Source organism: Symphalangus syndactylus, chromosome 18, assembly GCF_028878055.3.
Source record: "Symphalangus syndactylus isolate Jambi chromosome 18, NHGRI_mSymSyn1-v2.1_pri, whole genome shotgun sequence".
Lineage (NCBI taxonomy): Eukaryota > Metazoa > Chordata > Mammalia > Primates > Hylobatidae > Symphalangus > Symphalangus syndactylus.
The window spans coordinates 56,533,675-56,549,032 of record NC_072440.2 but is presented as its reverse complement, the minus strand read 5'-3'; the positions used below and the strand labels follow the sequence as shown (position 1 = coordinate 56,549,032).

At 54.1% G+C, this 15,358-nt stretch overlaps 1 protein-coding gene across 1 annotated transcript in view; it reads left to right on the top strand.

Annotated features, from left to right (window-relative positions):
* Positions 1-5,877, top strand: part of TANGO2 (transport and golgi organization 2 homolog) — a 49,821-nt gene extending 43,944 nt beyond the window's left edge. Inside the window, 4 exon segments of the mRNA XM_055253645.2 lie at positions 1,490-1,643; positions 3,292-3,478; positions 3,481-3,554; positions 4,498-5,877. Coding sequence (XP_055109620.1) covers positions 1,490-1,643; positions 3,292-3,478; positions 3,481-3,554; positions 4,498-4,618 — 536 coding nt within the window. The 3' untranslated portion in view covers positions 4,619-5,877.
* Positions 5,878-15,358: the final 9,481 nt, after the last annotated feature.

Genomic DNA, 15,358 nt, shown 5'->3' with positions numbered 1-15,358 from the left:
TCCTGGGCATAAGAGATCCTCCCAGCCGGGCGCGGTGCCTCATGCCTGTAATCCCAGCACTTTGGGAGGCCAAGGCAGGTGGATCACGAGGTCAGGAGATCGAGGCCATCCTGGCTAACCCGGTGAACCCCGTCTCTACTAAAAATACAAAAGATTAGCCGGGTGTGGTGGCGGGTGCCTGTAGTCCCCGCTACTCAGGAGGCTGAGACAGGAGAATGGCATGAACCCAGGAGGTGGAGCTTGCAGCGAGCTGAGATTGCACCACTGCACTCCAGCCTGGGTGACGGAGCGAGACTCCGTCTCCAAAAAAAAAAAAAAATCCTCCCTCCCAAGTAGCTGGGACTGCAGGTGTGTGCTACCACGTTCAGCTAACTTTTAATGTTTTGCAGAGATAAGATCTCACTATTTTGCCCAGGCTGGTCTTGAACTCCTGAGCTCCAGTGATCCTCCTGCCCCAGCCTCCTGATGTGCTGGGATTATAGAAGTGAGCCACCTCTCTCGACCTGAGTTAACCTTTGTGTATGGTGTGAGGTAGAGTGCAGCTCCATTCTTTGCCCATGACTATGCAGTTGAACGGTCTTCCATGTCGTTTATGATGGAAAAAGCACTGTGACACCTGGGGCTGGCAGCTTGGCTCTGGGGGCCCCAGCAGAGCCATGGCTGTCTCCCTCGGAAATGCCTTGGCCAAGATATTCTCCTAGAAGTCTGACAGGGAGACGGGTGGTGTCTCGGTCTCCCTGGTGCATGATTTGGGGTGCATGGCTCCCATCAAGCCCACCCCTGCTGCCCTGGCCTCCAGAGAAGATCCTCTGAGGTGAGGTGCTTCTCCACCTCAAGTCCCTGCCCTTCACTTTTTGTGACATGAGAAACCCTTTTCCTGTTGGCCATGCCTTCTGCCAACACTCTGGGAGCTTGTACTGAGAAGCCACAGTTCAGTGTCGGTGCACTGAGCCCCCCGGCTCTCCTAACCTGGGGCCTGGCTGGTATGCAGAGGTGGGCCATGCTCTGCTGAGGCCTAGCCTACACCTGTGCCCACTGTGTGGCGCTGTTGGGGGTTCCCCAAATAGGGATGTGATTGTGGTGGGTGCCTCCTGGCCTCTGGTGGCTAATTCTCCCACTCTTGAACTTCTCAGGTGGCCCCCCAACCTGGCGTGAGGTGGAGAGGTTCCCTCTTGGCTGCCCCCTTTGCCTGTGAGATCTCAGGTTGCTCATTTCTTATTCATCCATCCATCCAGGCTGCTGGGCATCTGTGCCTTGTGGTCTCCTGTGGGTGCCCCCTTCTGCCTACTGCTGAGTTCTCCTCTCCTTGCCATGCCATCAGGTCAGGAATGAGCATGGGGAAGGTGCTGGAGCATGGAGCGGCTTGGACTCAGTCTGGCCTGATTTCATGGTCCCTAGTCGTACCCCATGTTAGGTGGGTGGCAGGTGGCAATTTGCCTTGACATGGCACAGCAGAGCCTCTGCATGGCCCGCTGATTGCTCCCCACAGGCGCCTACGGGCTGAGCAATGCGCTGCTGGAGACGCCCTGGAGGAAGCTATGCTTTGGGAAGCAGCTCTTCCTGGAGGCTGTGGAACGGAGCCAGGCGCTGCCCAAGGATGTGCTCATCGCCAACCTCCTGGATGTGCTCAACAATGAAGAGGCGTGAGTGGGCGGGTCCTGCTGGGGTGAGCCCCGGTGTCCCGCCACCAGGGCAGAGGGAAAGGCAGGCCCTGCCGCCCCGGGAGGACCATGGAGGTGGCCAGGCTGGGTCCCCAGCTGCAGGGAAGCTGATGGACATCCTGTCCTCCCTGCCTGTCCCCTTGAGCCAGCTGAGGTTTCCAACACCAGGGACTTTTGATGGCAGGAGATGGGCCGAGGCCCAGGGGAGGCTCAGTGTGCCCACAGGCTTGATGCACTCACGTGGGGCCCAGAGCAGATGGATGCTCCCCTCTGCATGCCGAGGGCTAGCGGGAAGTTCCAGAAGATTTTAGACACTCAGCAAACCCAGGCGGAAGAGACACATCATGGAAATGAGTGGCTAGGGTCAGCACTCTCAGGGTTGATGGGGCTTCTCGCAAGCGGTCTGTCCCCAGCGACCCTGGGCTGAGTGCTGGGCAGGGACTTGCAGTTCCGGGAACTGCCTGGGTGTAGGAGCTCCCACCCACTTCCTTGCCCGCAGGCCTCAAGGCCCCTCAGGGGCCAGGCACTGGGGTCTTGGTTGCCCCAGCCGGGGGTCCTAGTGCTTGCCTTGCCGGCCTTTCTCCCACTGGACGAGATGCCCCACCCATCCCTCGCTCCCCACCCAGGTCAGACCACTGCCCTGCCCAGGTGACCCAGCATCCACTCTCACCCTGTCCAGCTTGCCCCCTTCAGAGGAGCCAGCCCCCATAGACCATCTCCCACTCCTCCCCCTGGCGCCCCTTTCTGCCCCCTGCCTACTCTCCCTCTCCTCTGGGCCTCTGATAGGCGGCCTCGTCCTTCTGCCTCAGCATCGCTGCCTCACTGGAAGAGCCCCACCTGGGCATGCCCAGCAGCCCCTCCCAGCTGTAAGTCTACACAGCCCCCATCAATGTGCCATCTGAGGCAGGCCGAGGACCGGCCCTGGCTGCCCTCACTGATGGCCGGAGCCCCGGTCAGCCTACAGTGGCTGGCTTGAGTGGACTTCTGTCACAGAGGCAGATGCCCACAGGGCACCTCTTGGGGCAGGCAGGGAGCTTGTATGTGCCATCTGGGGCCAAAGCTCCACGATTGAGTCATAAGTTAAGGGTAGATGGAGATTTTCCGCCTTGAGCAGAAACGTGGAGGAAACAGGCCTGGTGTGGTGACTCACGCCTGTAATCCCAGCACTTTCAGAAGCCGAGGTGGGCGGATCACCTGAGGTCAGGATGTCAAGACCAACCTGGCCAATATGGTGAAACTCCGTCTCTACTAAAAACAAAAAATTAGATGGGCTTGGTGGTGCACGCCTGTAATCGCAGCTGGTGGCTGGAGCCCCGATGCTAGCTACAATGGCTGGCTTGAGTGGATTTCTGTCAGGAGAATCGCTTGAACTCGGGAGGTGGAAGTTGCAGTGAGCCAAGATCGAGCCATTGCACTCTAGTCTGGGCGACAAGAGTGAAACTCCTCCTCAAAAGAAGAAAATAAGAGAAAAGAGAAGAGAAGAGAAAAAAGAAAAGAAGAAAAGAAATAATGCTTGCAGTTCCCCGGCCGCTCCCCAGAGCCAGTTAGGCCACCAGGTGGGCTGGGGCTAGACCCGGCTGTGGGCAGGCCACAGAGGGACTAATGGCCACCGCTTCCCTCCATCCTGCAGGCAGCTGCCAGACCCGGCCATCGAGGACCAGGGTGGGGAGTACGTGCAGCCCATGCTGAGCAAGTACACGGCTGTGTGCGTGCGCTGCCCTGGCTACGGCACCAGGTATTGCAGCACCGTGGGTGCGCCACCTCCTATCCCATGTCCCACCTCCCATGCTAGAGGGCCAGCTAGAGGGCCCCCATGTTCCATAGCCAGGGCCAGGCTCCTTCCTCGCCTGAGTGGATTCCAGAGCTTCTGCCCTGTCCAGACGCAGCTGCAGGGTGAGCAGATACCACAGGCTCCCAGGGCCCCACAGGCTAGGCTTAAGGAGCCAGTACACAGCCACAGGGGGCCAGGATGGCCTCAGGGCTGCCTGCACATTGGTGGATCCTTGCTTGCAAACGCCCCGGCACCATGGCACTAGGCCTGCAGGCTGTACCCTTGGGTGGTGGCTGCTGGCCATCCTTTCCCGCCTGGGGCTGGCTGGCCCATTGGCAGGTGCAGGGTGTCATTTCTTTCAGCCCCTCCTCTGTCATAGGCTCATCTTCCTGTGTGTGAGGGAAAGGCAGGTGCCAAGTCCACTCCCTGACAGGCCGCATAGCCTCTGGGTCCCACCCCACAGGGTACACTGTGTGTGTGTCTGCCCTGGGAACCAGCCTGTGCCGGGGCTGTTGGGGGATCCAGTGCCACCCTCCATCTGCAAAGTCCACGGCAGAGAGGGTTGGAGGAGAGGAGAGTGTGCTGAATGTTTGCTTCAGGTGGGCTGGCATGGCCTGGGCAGTGGGAGAGAGGGCACAGGAGGGGAGCCTTCCAGACAGAGGAGGCCTGGGCCCCAAGTGGTCAACAGCTTGACCTCTTGGAAGAACCAAGCGTGGCTGTGTCTGGGAACCTGGGCCTCCAAAGGGGAAGTGTGTGGTCAGCCTGCAGGCTGCCCTGTGCCATGGCTCATGCTACATGGGGAGAGCAGGGCAGGGCGGGGTGGTTCCCAGTGAAGGTGGCAGGACTCAGCAAGTGTGGGCCTGTGGAGCCAGCCAAGAGCTCACACGCCACTGATGGCCCCTCATCATCCCCAAGACTGAGGCTGCTGCTCTCTGTGACTTGGCACAGCCCGCAGGCATGGGGTTCCTAACTCTACCTGCCTGCATTCTTGCCCTGGCTGTGGCTGTGACAGACAGGGCAGGGCTGAGGGACACCAGGTGAACGAGGGCCCCTGCTCTCTTTCAGAACCAACACCATCATCCTGGTAGATGCGGACGGCCACGTGACCTTCACTGAGCGTAGCATGATGGACAAGGACCTCTCCCACTGGGAGACCAGAACCTATGAGTTCACACTGCAGAGCTAACCACACCTCTGGGCCTGGCCAGTGGGCTCCTGGGGGGCCCTGCCTTGAGGGGCACTGTGGACAGGAAACCTTCCTTGGCCATACTGCATTGCACTGCCCATGGCTTGGCCAGCATCCCCCGAATCAGGGCCCTGTGGTTTGTGTGTTACCCATCTGTGTCCCCATGCCCAGTTCAGGGTCTGCCTTTATACCAGCGGGGAGCAGCAGAGTCTGATACCAGGTCTAGGACCGGCCCAGGTATACCATGAACATGTGGATACACCTGAGCCCACTCTTGCAAATGTACACAGGCACTCACACGGCACACACGTACACTCCTGCACGTGCACAAGCACACACGCAAGGCATATACTTGGACACCGACACAGGCACATGCACGTGTACATGCATAGGTGTACTACACATGTGCACACATGCACAGTTGCACAGACACCCACACACAGGTGCACACACACGATGCCGGACAAGGCAGAAGGGCGACTCTTACCTCTCATGTGCTACTGGCCAGTGGGCCTTTGTTCTGGTCCAATGACAGGAGTAGGCTTGTATTTAAAAGCGGCCCCTCCTCTCCTGTGGCTACAGAGCACAGGCGTGCTTGGATTCTTGACAAGCAGAACTGCTTCTGCAGAGGAGACAGCCACATTTGGAACTGGGCACCAAGAAGACCTGAGAAAAACCCACTCTTTTTTTTTGAGACACAGTCTTGCTCTGTCGCCCAGGCTGGAGTGCAGTGGCACGATCTTGGCTCACTGCAACCTCTGCCTCCCAGGTTCAAGCAATTCTCCTGCCTCAGCCTCCTGAGTAGCTGGGATTACAGGCGTGTGACACCATGCCCAGCTAATTTTTGTGTTTTTAGTAGAGACGGGGTTTCACCGTGTTGGTCAGGCTGGTCTTGAACTCCTGACATGATGATCCACCCGCCTCGGCCTCCCAAAGTACTGGGATTACAGGCATGAGCCACCACGCCCGGCCGAAAAACCCACTCTCATAACAGAAGTGCAGACTCATTGCCAGATTCAGTGCCCTTGAGTGTGCCGGAGGTCCTCTGTGTTTGAGACAATCTTGTGTGTGCCGGGAGGCTCCGTGTGCACCAGGGGCTCTCAGACTCCCGCTTACCCAGCTGGAGACCACACCTCTGGCAGCCCCATCTCAGCCAGCCCTGCTCTATCCCTCCTCCATCCAGGTGAGGCAAACTTCATAGGAATCTGTACCTGAATGTGAGCTGCTGATAATAAAACTCTGAGGCTTTGGTGAGCGCATTTCGAGGCCTTTCCCTTGTGTGCAGGGTGCCAGTGGGAGCTGCTGCGTATCCTGTGCAGCCAGACACCCTGGACAAGGCCCTTCCCACCTACCCCTTTCCTCACGGCTTCTTCAGCACCACGGCTTCTTCAGCACCACAGCAGCCTGTGGGTCAGTCCATCTGTCCTTGGGCAGGGGCCGCTGTGAGAGACCCCATGCGCGTGTGATGTGGTAAATGCTGATTATGGGGCCAGCCACCCATAAGGTCTATCAGGTCGCCATGGAGGCCCCACTGGAGGGGGAGGCAGGCTGGCCTGGACTTCTATTGGATGCTGGGGGCCAGGGGATGGTAGGAGGGGCAGGAGAGCAGGTCTGCATCTGTCTCAGCCCCAGGAGCTCCTGGTTTGGGGCCAGCTCTAAGGAGCTTGCATCCCTGAGCCTGGCCGAGTATAAGGGGGTCCCGGATATCCAATGCTGAGACCTAGACTTTTCTAAGCCTCTGCACCCAACCCCTAACTTGGCCTTTTCGGATCCATGAGAGTGCAGGGTGAGTGTGGACCTGCGCCAGGGCTTCCCGGCCTGATTGTGACATGATGCAAGTCCACCTAGGGAGGAGCAGGGGCCTCCCCGTCCCTTCCCCTTCCTGCCCAGACCACTCTGCTGGGCTCAGAGCCTTCCATGGCTCACTTTGAACTCAGAAGAGTTTCCCAGCTGTGACCCAGGCTGCACCCCCAGGCCTGAGGAGAAACTGAGGCCCCAAGTCCCATACGTGTTCTCTGAGTCAGGACAACAGGCTCCCGGCTGGGGCACTGCCCTTGCTGCCAACACATTCACCTGCCCCAGTGGCCACCGTGTCCTGTGCCGGTGACAAGTGCCAGCCCCCAACCTGGATGGCGCCCTGCCCTCATGAAGAGCCCCCCGGATGTTCACTTCTGCCCAGAGACCTGGCCTGCCCAGGAAGAGCAGTCTTTGCTCTTGCATGTGTCCCTCTGCCCCCACCCTGCCCAGGGCTCCCCAGCAGCCTGAGCCCCCTAAGGAAGCACAGCCCTCAATGGTGATTCTATTGGTGTTATGAGTTGTGTCCCCCCAAAAGATATATCAGTGTCCTGACCCACAGTACCTCAGAATGTGACTGCATTTGGAGATAGGGTTCTTCCAGGGGTAACCAAGGTAGAATGAGGTTGTTAGCGTGGCCCCTAATCCAATATGACAGCTATCCTTATAAAAAGAGGAACATTTAGGCTGGGTACAGTGGCTCATGCCTATAATCCCAGCACTTTGGGAGGCTAAGGCAGGAGGATTGCTTGAGCTCGGGAGTTCAAGACCAGTCTGAGGCAACATGTCGAAACGCTGTGTCTGCAAAAAAAAAAAAAAAAAAAATACAAAAATTAGCTGGCCACGGTGACTCACACCTGTAGTGTGAGGCTGAGGTGGGAGAATCACTTGAACCCAGGAGGCAGAGGTTGCAGTGAGCCAAGATTGCGCTACTGCACTCTGCCTGGGCAACAGAGGGAGACTCTGTCAAAAAAAACAAAAAAGGAAGATTTGGGCTGGGCGCAGCGGCTCACTTTGTAATCCCAGCCCTTTGGGAGGCCAAAGCTGGAGGACTGCTTGAGCCCAGATTAGCCTGGGCCACATAGCAAGACCCCATCTCTACAGAAAAATTAAAATTAAAAAATTAGTGGGGCATGGTGGTGCACACCTGTAGTCCCAGCTACTTGGGAGGCTGAGGTAGGAGGATCACTTGGGCTCAGGAGGTGGAGGCTGCAGTGAGCCGTGATTGCACCACTGCACTTCAGCCTGGATGATGGAGAAAAACCCTGTCTCTTAAAAAAAAAAAAAAGGAAAAAGAAAGATTTGGACACGGACAGATAGGCACACAGGAAGAACACCGTGTAAAGACTGGAATTCTGCTCCACGAGCCAAGGCATCACTAGAAGCTGGGAGAGGGGCCTGCTTCAAAGCCTCTCCTGGAGCTGTCAGAGGGAGCAGGCCTGCCGTCACTCTGATCATGGACTTCCAGCCTCCAGAGCTGTGTGAGAATAAATGTCTGTTATTTTAAGTGGTTCAATTTGTGATGCTTTTTTTTTTTTTTTTTTTTTTTTTGAGACAGGGTCTCACTCCATTGCCCAGACTGGAGTACAGTGGCAAGATCACAGCTCACTGCAGCCTCCACCTCCTGGGGTCAGGCAATCTTCCCACCTCGTCTCCTGAGTAGATAGGACTACAGGTGCATACGACGACGTCCAGCTAATTTTTTGTATTTTTTGTAGAGATGGGGTTTTACCATGTTGCCTGAACTGGTCCCAAACTCCTGGGCTCACATGATCCTCCCACCTTGGTCTCCCATAGTGCTGGGATTACAGGTGTGAGCTACCGAGCCCAGACTGTGGTGCTTTTTTTTTTTTTTTTTTTTTTTTTGAGACAGAGTCTCACTCTGTCACCCGGGCTGGAGTATGTTGGCACAATCTCGGCTCACTGCAACCTCCACTTCCCGGGTTCAAGCAGTTCTCCTGCCTCAGCCTCCCGAGTAGCTGGGAATACAGGCGCCCACCACCACGTCCAGCTAATTTTTTGTATTTTTAGTAGAGACAGGGTTTCACTGTGTTAGCCAGTTTGGTCTTGATCTCCTGACCTTGTGATCCACCCGCCTTGGCCTCCCAAAGTGCTGGGATTACAGGTGTGAGCCACTGCGCCCGGCCGACTGTGGTGCTTTTTTAAGGCGGCCCTAACAGACTAACACAGTAGTGATCTTCACTTTACAGATGAAGAAACTGCAGCTTGGGGTGATACCATAATGGCCCCCCAGTTCCCAGCCAGGTGGAGAGGCAGAACCATGGGCCAGGACAGAATAGGATGAGTACAAGGTAGCATCTCTGGGGGTGCCTGCCCCACAGATTCATGGTCCTCCCATGCTGGTGTCCCCACAATGTCTGGCACTGCTCCCCACTTCACCTTACTTGCCCAGGCCTACCCCATACCCTCAGCTCACAGCTACACACTCTGCACAGCTCCTGCTCCAGGGTCTTTGCGCTCACAATTCCCCTGCAGATATCCAAACCACACTCTTCCCCCAATTCCTGCAGGTCTTTACTGAAGTCTTGGGCAGGCAACTCATTTAAAGTTTCAGTTTAGCCCAGCATGGTGGCACACACCTGTAATCCCAGCTACTTGGGAGGCTGAGGTGGGAGGATCGCTTGAGTCCAGGAGTTTGAGGCTGTAGTAAGCCATGATTGCACGACTGCACTCCAGTGTGGGTGACACAGCAAGCCCCCATCTTGAAAGAAAGAAAAAAGAAAGAGGCTGGGCGTGGTGGTTCACACCTGTAATCCCAGCACTTTGAGAGGCCAAGGTGGGTGGATCACTTGAGTTCGAGACCAGCCTGACCAACATGGTGAAACCCCATCTCTACTAAATATACAAAAATTGGACATGGTGGCAGTTGCCTGTAATCCCAGCTTTTCGGGAGGCTAAGGCAGGAGAATCACTTGAACCTGGGACGCGGAGGTTGCAGTGAGCTGAGATCGTACCACTGCACTCCAGCCTGGGTGACAGAGCTAGATTGCATCTCAAAAAAAAAAAGAAGAAAAAAGAAAAAAGGAAGGAGGAAAGAAAGAAGGAAGGAAGGAACTCTCTTTTTCTCTATGGCAATGAGCACGTACCGTCTGGCGTGCTGTGTGCTAGGATTGTTTCTTGTCTGTCTCTCCATCAGAATGGGAGCTTCAGGAACGCAGGGACCTTTCTTCTCTAGCCCACCACTGTACTCCGATGCCCAGGCCAGGTAGGCATTTGAGCCAAGAATGACAGTGCTGGTGCTTCCCAAGCCCCCATCTATTTGGGCCAACCCCTTGATGCAAGGCCCTTGTGCTAATAGAGGGTATAGGGGCCCAAAGCCCGTGCCTTCTGGAAGAGCTTTGGACGTGACACCAAGAATGGCTGGGCCTGGACAATGGCCTTCCTTGCACTGCCCAGCCAGTCTTCTGTGCTTGTCACCAGATGCACCTGATCCCTGAGTCCCCAGCATGGGTCCCTTTCTCCCAGGCAGATGGGGAACTCACCTCCTTCTCAGATGCCCCTTCCCAACATAAGCTGCTTCTGCCCTCTGGCCGAGATGGCCAAGGTGAGCTGTGTAGACATAGAGTCTGGAGGCATAGGGCTGGCCAACATGGAGGCAATTCTATGAACAGACATGGCCAGGCCAGGAATGCGGCATGGCCTCAGGTCTCATCCTGGAAGACCTGGGCTCCTGGTCTGCCTGCTGACTTCCTGAGACCATGTCTTGTTCTCATCTGCCAGCAGATGCCTGGCTCATGGGTGAGCTGGGCTTAGGTGGAAACACAGGAGCTCAGAGGGGAAAGGATCCTCCCCCAGCTTGGGCTGGAGTCCCAGCTTCCAGTCATCAATCTTTGCAACCCTGGGGCTGGACCTGGATAAGGTTCCATGGTAAGGATACTTCTCCGTCACCCAGTCAGTCCCAGGCTGTGTGGGAAACTGGCTGTGATGGGCAAGTCTGAGGTCTCAAGTCTGACAGGGGCCAGTGGAGCCTCCAACTCACCAATCAACCAAGTGTAAGAGGTTGCTTTGGTTGAATGGCCACGTGCTGGGCTCTGACTGGCCCAGCCACAGGGAGGCTGGCATCCCCTAGCTGTGTCCTGGTCCCAGACCCTCCAGGGCATGGACCCCATTGTGAGGTGTCCGGTGCTGAGGTGGTGGGGAGGCCTGTGCAGGCCTACAGCTTTGTCATCTGCAACATTCCTCTCCCCACTTTCTTTAAACTTTTTCATTCAGAAATGATTTCAATGGCCAAGCGCGGTGGCTCACGTCTGTAATCCCAGCACTTTGGGAGGCTGAGGCGGGCGGATAACCTGAGGTCAAGAGTTCGCGACCAGCCTGACCAAAATGGAGAAACTTTGTCTCCACGAAAAATACAAAATTAGCTGGGCATGGTGGCACATGTCTGTAATCCCAGCTACTTGGGAGGCTGAGGCAGGAGAATTGCTTGAACCCGGGAGGCAGGAGTTGCAGTGAGCCGAGATCGTGCCATTGTACTCCAGCCTGGGTGACAAGAGCGAGACTCCATCTCAAAAAAAAAAAAAAAAAGAAACCTCGTCTCTACAAAATATACAAAAATTAGCTGGGCATGGTGGCAGGTGCCTGTAATCCCAGCTACTTGGAAAGCTGAGGCAGGAGACTCGCTTGAACCCGGTAGGCAGAGGTTGCAGTGAGCCAAGATGGCACCACTGCACTCTAGCCTGGTGACACAGCAAGACTCCATCTCAAAAAAAAAAAAGAAAAATTCAATTTACTAAAAGATTTAAAAAGTATTACAAAAAATTCCAATATCTTTCACCCAGTACCCCAAATGTTAATGCCGCACCCAATCACAGAAAAATGATTACAACCAGGAAATTAACACTGATAATGTTAAAGAAAGAATTACTGAATGACACTTGCTAAAGCACTGTAGGGAAGACTTTATTCAGGACCATCTTGCTAGGTATAGGGACCATGGGAATGAGATTCTGCAGTGGGGGAGAGAGATTAGGCTCAACTCCGAATGGGCAAGTGGGAATTGATAGCCAAAGAGCAGGGGGGTGGGAGCTGGGTCAGCACATGGAAAATGACTAAGAAGAAACATCCCGGGTAAGGGAGATTCTGGCTACGCCAATTAACAGGATTTTTGCTGAAGATAGGCCACGGTGACCAGACATCTTCACCTGGGGGACAGTGTAGGAACGGATTAGATAAGGAGGGTGATCAGATGTCGAGGGTCAGGGGATGCTTCTTGCTAAAGTGACTTTGCAGGGTTCTTGTTCTAAGTGAAATTTACAAGGAAGTGCACAGATGGGCTTAGAAGAAGGTTCAGGAGCCTGCTTTGGCCAAGCAAAGAATCTTTGTCGGTCCCTCCTCTTGTTCAAGGAAAGAAGAGGAGATATCCTCCATGGGTGTGAGCCGTCAGGCATTGCATGTTGAAGATAAAAGAAAAACAAAGATATTAGTTGGAACCAACTATAAACTCAGTTTCTGAGTTCAGAGGGCAGCTACTCAAGATTTCCGGGTGCTGTGCTTGAAGCATCTTCAGATGGAGTAGGGGCTAACAGACTATCATGGATGGCAGTTTGCGTGTCATGAAGGCTGCCCACAAATTATCTGTTATGGTGCCATCTTAAAGTTTCTTTCTTTTTTTTTTAGATGGAGTCTCACTGTTGTTGCCCAGGCTGGAGTGCAGTGGCGCAATCTCGGCTCACTGCAATCTCTGCCTCCCAGGTTCAAGCGATTCTCTTGCCTCAGCCTCCAGAGTAGCTGGGACTACAGGCACACACCACCATGCCCAGCTAATTTTTGTAATTTTAGTAGAGACGGGGTTTCACCATGTTGGCCAGGATGGTCTCAATCTCTTGACCTTGTGATCTGCCCACGTTGGCCTCCCAAAGTGCTGGGATTACAGGCGTGAGCCACCGTGCCCGGCCTAAAGTTTCTATCAAGTTGTCCAGGTTCAGCTTAAAGGGCTTCAGGAAATGGGAAGTTTTAATTTTTAGCGGTTCCAGGCCAGAAGGTTGGGAAAAAAAACTGGGAACATCAGTTTAGAGAAAATCAAATATTGGAGGAAACTAGAAGAATTCAGGATCCAATCCAGTTTGTAGGTAAATATGAAAACCTCAAAACAATGAACAGGGCTAGAATCTAATAATGGGTGCACTATAATTTTCTTCTGAAACTAATTTTTCTCTATATAGTCACCCCACTTCTATCAAAGATGTCGAAGTAAGACTAATTTGTTTGTAGCTAACTTTAGGTTGATTAAACTTGGCCTAATTACTTACATAAGTGCCGCAACAATAGTGATTGAACATAGGCTTTAAGTTTGCTTTGCTGGGACTTTTTTTTTTTTTTTTTTTTTTTGACACGGAGTCTTGCTCTGTCGCCCAGGCTGGAGTGCAGTGGCGCGATCTCCACTCACTGCAAGCTCCGCCTCCCAGGTTCACTCCATTCCCTTGCCTCAGCCTCCTGAGTAGCTGGGACTACAGGCACCCGCCACCATGCCCGGTTAATATTTTTTTGTATTTTTTTCATAGAGACGGGGTTTCACCATGTTAGCCAGGATGGTCTCGATCTCCTGACCTCGTGATCCGTCTGCCTCGGCCTCCCAAAGTGCTGGGATTACAGGCGTGAGCCACCGTGCCCGGCCTGCTAGGACTTTTAATAAGGCCTCTCAGATTGGGCTTTTAAAAGCCTTGCCAGGCTAGGAAGCCAAGCCAAAGCCTCACCATCATACTTCATTTGCAATCGTTATAGGTTTGGGTGAATTCCTCTCTTTTTGAGGTCCCCCAAAATATCCTGACATCCTTGGGCCTGTCAGGAAGTAACTTTCCTTACTTACCTACAAGGCAACCATGTGACCCATGTATTCAAGGTTTAAAACCCATTTTTCCCCAAGGGCTTTATTGGTTCCATAAAGTCATCCTTAGTTACTTAAAGTTGTCTGGCCATATCTGAAAATACGGCATCCTGTCAGAGCTTTGGTAATATAAACAGCATTTCCAATTGTGTCCTGTTACAAAGAGAACAGGTTCTTACTGAACTTATGTAAATAACCATATTGCCATTAAAATAAAAATACTCATGAATAGTTTCCGAATTATGGAAGGATAAGGTACAGAGAAAAAGTAATTGTTTCACTTTTGTTTACAAAGGCATACTTTACCAAACTGCTGTAAGCTATGGATAACTTAGAAAAAAAAAAAGTTTCCTTAAATCTGGAAAACAAAACATTAAAGAACCAGCAATGTTTCAAACAAAACATAAAAAAATTATCCTGGCTGGGTACAGTGGCTCACACCTGTAACGCTTAGGAGGCTGAGATGGGAGGATCATTTGAGGCCAAGAGTTTGAAACCAGCCTGGTCAACATAGTGAGACCCTGTCTCTACAATAAAATTAAATAAATAAATAATTGTCATTGGTTTATTCATTGCCATGTAATTTACTCTTGTTCTGTTTGATCTTGATCAGCAGTTTCACGAACCCCTCAGTGTCTTCATTCGAGTTCTGGAAATTCTGGCCAGGTGTGGTGGCTCACGCCTGTAATCCCAGCACTTTGGGAGGCCGAGGCGGGCAGATCACGAGGTCAGGAGATCGAGACCATCCTGGCTAACACAGTGAAACCCCGTCTCTACTAAAAATACAAAAAATTAGCCGGGCGAGGTGGCAGGCGCCTGTAGTCCCAGCTACTCGGGAGGCTGAGGCAGGAGAATGGCGTGAACCCCGGGGGGCGGAGCCTGCAGTGAGCCGAGATCGCGCCATTGCACTCCAGCCTGGGCGACAGCGAGACTCTGTCTCAAATAAATAAATAAATAAATAAATAAATAAATAAATAAATAAATAAAAAGCCGGGCGCGGTCGTGGGCGCCTGTAATCCCAGTTACTCGGGTGGGTGGGCCAGGAGAATCGCTTGAACCCGGGAGGCAGAGGTTTTAGTGAGCTGAGATCGTGCCACTGCACCCCAGCCTGGGCGACAAAGCGAGACACCACCTCAAAAAAAAAAAAAAAAAAAAGAAAATTTGTAGATACTGGGGTCTCACTATGTTAGCCAGGCTGGTCTCGAACTCCTGGGCTCAAGTAATCTTCCTTCCTCGACCTCCCAAAACTCTGGGGTTACAGGCGCAAGCCACCGCGCCCGGCCTAACCTTCCCTGTTTTGGAAATCCTGTTATAGTATTAGCAAATGGAACAGCGCCAGACAGTTGAGCACACGCGTTCTTTTTTTTTTTTTTTTTTTTGAGACGGAGTCTTTCTCTGTCTCCCAGGCTGGAGTGCAGTGGCGCAATCTCGGCTCACTGCAAGCTCTGCCTCCCGGGTTCACGCCATTCTCCTGCCTCAGCCTCCCGAGTAGCTGGGACTACAGGCGCCCGCCAACACGCCCGGCTAATTTTTTGTATTTTTAGTAGAGACGGGGTTTCACCGTGTTAGCCAGGATGGTCTCGATCTCCTGACCTCGTGATCCGCCCGCCTCGGCCTCCCAAAGTGCTGGGATTACAGGCTTGAGCCACCGCGCCCGGCCCACACGCGTTCTTTATAAATGATGATGTCTGATACAGTGATGCTTTTGACCGGGTTGTGTAACGCCTGTGTGTGCACGGTCTCTTCTGCAGTGCCCACTGAAGGTGGCCTGTCTGCGCGTCCGCTCCGGGCGTACCCCGCCCTCCCTGTTCCCGGCATTCCTCGCGCTCCCCGAGCTTCCCGCGCTCCCTTGCTCCCGGCATTCCCGGCGCTTCCCGTTCCCGGCGCTCCTCGCGGCCGCTGCCCTCCGTCCGGCGAGCCCCGCCCGGGCAGCGACTGTTAGCGAGACCGCGGCCTGGGCGCCTGGTCCCGCCCTCGCGGCCGCTCTATTGGGCCGCGCGCCGCGGACACGCGCGCTACGCGCCGCCGATTGGCGGCTTCCTCAGCCCGCTCTGCGGCTCCCCCAATGCGGGGCGGCCGCGCGCGGGGATTGGCCGCACGCC